The sequence below is a fragment of the Geospiza fortis genome, unplaced genomic scaffold (genome assembly GCF_000277835.1).
Source record: "Geospiza fortis unplaced genomic scaffold, GeoFor_1.0 scaffold125, whole genome shotgun sequence".
Lineage (NCBI taxonomy): Eukaryota > Metazoa > Chordata > Aves > Passeriformes > Thraupidae > Geospiza > Geospiza fortis.
Window position 1 is genome coordinate 200,205 of NW_005054479.1, and position 2,872 is coordinate 203,076.

Genomic DNA, 2,872 nt, shown 5'->3' on the forward strand with positions numbered 1-2,872 from the left:
CGGGAGTGGGCGAAGGCGCGCCCGGACAGCGCTGGTCCGGCCCGGCGGTGCCGGGACGTGCCGGGCTGGAGCCGCTCGGGACCTTGCGGGGTCACTGCGCCCGTCCCGACCGTGGGCAGGAGGCGAGCAGGGACAGCTGACGCCAGCACAGTACCCCGCACCAAAGCTTGTGCGAGGGGCAGCTTGTTTGCAGCTCAGTGCTGCTGGCCTGCCGTCCCCTCAGAGTGCTTGAGTGTGCCACCCCATCTCTCCATCAGTTTTTCTATGAGCCGTGACCTGGGCACTGCCTTGTCACCACTGCTGACATGGCTCTAAGTGGCCCAGCTTCTGTGAGGCAGCCAGAGCAAGGCGAGCCCCTCTTCACATTCTCTTTAGCCAGGTTGGAGGTACAGGTGCAGATCTGTTTGTGCTTTAAGATGGGGAGATTCTCTTCTTCTGTGTGGCCTTAAGGTTCACTAGTGCATTGGAGGGATGGAGGTGGAAATGTCCTGGAGACAGGTTTTGGATCCATGTACTGGACAACAGAGGGAGGAGGAGCAGGTGCAGGAGGGATGTGGGGTCTGTGCCAGTTGGACACAAGACATTGATGCTGCTTATCTGTCATCAGCAGGGCTCGCTGTCACAGAAGTTGACTTTCTTTCTTGTGTCTCCTGTTTTCCACCAGGGAAGGGAAACTACTGGACCTTAGATCCCAACTGTGAGAAGATGTTTGACAACGGGAACTTCCGTCGCAAACGCAAGCGGCGCTCGGAGCCCAACGCGCCCGCAGCCACCTCTGCGGCCTCCTCTCTGGGGGGCCTGAAGGCCGAGGAAGAGAGACCCATCCCAGCCACAGGCAAACCATGTGGAAACAGCCCACCCCCAGAGCTGGACCCCTCACCCTCTGCCAGGGACCATCCCAAAAGCTCCTCTCCCTCCAGTATCATTTCATCCACACCCAGCTGCCTCAGCACCTTCTTCAGCGGCATGAGCTCCCTGAGCGGCGGAGGCAGCCGGCTGACGGGGGGTCTCAGTGGTGACTTGCATCACAGGAACTTCTCTGCTGGACAGCTGAGCAGTGGCACTTTCACCCCTTCCAGCAGCTCTTCTCAGGAGGTGCCTTCCCCAGAGCAGCTGCAGCGGGTCGCGGGACCTTCCCCTGCCTACTACAGCTCCTTCCACCCCAGCAGCGGCAGCCAGGGAGCCCAGTACAACCACTACTACAACTTCACAGTCAACAGCCTCATCTACACACGGGATGGAACAGAGGTGTAGGTGCTGGGGCAGCCAGCCAGCGCTGCAAAGGGAAAGGGAGTTGGACCATGCGCTTTTGCAAACAGCATTTCAACGTGGACACTTCCCAGGAGTTCTCCCAGGAAGACTGATCTTCTCACCTTTTGAAATAAGAGCACCCCTTAAGCACCAGCTGAAGGCAGATGCAATGTTTTTTCCCCCCATCCAGGAAAACGTTAGGTGGTGTAGATGGTTTGCCATCTAAATTCTGCAGGCGTGAACTGAATTAATGTTTTCAGAGGTTTCTAATCCTGAATGTAGAACAAGAAGTTTAAAAACCATAGCCATAAAGTGGTATTGGCAAGAGCCAAGCATAGACATCCAGTAAGTCTTAGAAGAGATCAGGAAAAAAAAATGAAGAGATTTCTTATGAAGTGCCTTGTACAATGTATTAAAAAACCTCTTCTGCCAGCAATTGCCTCTGTAAGCCCTTGCTTGTGCCCTGATCCTGCAATATGCAATGCACAGGGGGAATATCCTTTATAAACAACTACCCAAAACCTCCTCAAACTCACAGAGGGTCTTCCTGTGTCTGGCATATTGTACAGCAGGGCTGTGTCTTGTAAAACAATCTTCTTTCCCTGAGCTTAGTACCAAAGATAACTCTAGCCATGCAGCTTTAGCACAAGAATAAACACTGGGGTATTTTTATACATATTTGTACGTAATGTAACTCTTCTGTACATACATTTCTATGTGGTTTTATATTTGTAAATTATGCTCTGGAGCTGTACTTATTTATAATGTGTTTTAAACTTTGTTAAAGTTTATTTTACTTTGTTTCCCCCCCTTTTGTTGTTTTATTTGTTTTGAATTTTTTGTTGGTTTTGTTTTTAGTGTATTACTGAAACTTCAGGCTGAACAGCTGTTGGGAATAAAATATTAACAATTGTTAGATATTGGCCTGGTTGTTTATCAGTATGTTTGAAGTATTTTAAAACTCTGTGGGAGACAGGTTTTTCTTTTACATCATTTGGGATAAAAGGTGTAAAAATTTATGAACAATTTCATGTTCATAAATTTCTACCCTACTGTGCAGTAGGGTGGAAAAAAACCTGCTTTATTCCCAAATGAGACACATCTGAGCTGGTTTGCAGTTTCTGGGAGTCTCACTGTGCAGTGTGGGCACTATGTCAGTTTTGTTTGTTTATTTTTCTCAAAGATCTGAATAGCAACTGTCCTTATTCAGCCCGGTTTGGTAAAAAAAAAATAAAAACTTGCAACAGTAAAAGAGGCAGGACTGGTTCCAGCGCAGTGCCAGCTTGCAGGAGGCTCAGTCCGTTTTGCAAATCAGTTTCTCTAATGGGATTGTGTGACAGGATTGCACCTGCTTACACTGTCAGCCAGTGAAGAGGTGGGACCAGTCAGCCAGAGGGCCAGAAAGCACTTTTGGGAATCCTTCCTGATTTTCTGCTGCTGGGAAAGGAGAATCCATCATCCAGCAGCCATTGCACTACACCCCCTCATTCCTGGCGTGTTCAGGAGCTGTTTGTTGGGGGCTGTGTGCAGATAGAGCATAAATGTAGGTGTCTTCATGAGGAATGTGGCGTCCACAATGAAAGAGCATAAATGTAGGTGTCTTTATGAGGAATGTGGCGTC

The 2,872-nt window shown here is 49.3% G+C and overlaps 1 protein-coding gene across 1 annotated transcript; it reads left to right on the forward strand.

Moving 5' to 3' along the window:
- Positions 1 to 471: 471 nt before the first annotated feature.
- FOXI3 (forkhead box I3) lies at positions 472 to 2,044 on the forward strand. Its single transcript, XM_031063057.1, has 2 exons — positions 472 to 553; positions 665 to 2,044. Exons 1-2 carry the CDS (start codon positions 472 to 474, stop codon positions 1,252 to 1,254), a joined length of 672 nt encoding a protein of 223 aa, XP_030918917.1. The 3' UTR covers positions 1,255 to 2,044.
- The last annotated feature ends 828 nt before the right edge of the window (positions 2,045 to 2,872 follow it).

Coding starts and splice junctions, on each gene's coding strand:
- FOXI3 (XM_031063057.1), top strand. CDS start 472: ATGGAGGTGGAAATGTCCTGGAGACAGGTTTTGGATCCATGTACTGGA. Junction 554..664: donor GGAGCAGGTGCAGGAGGGAT/GTGGGGTCTGTG, acceptor GTTTTCCACCAG/GGAAGGGAAACTACTGGACC.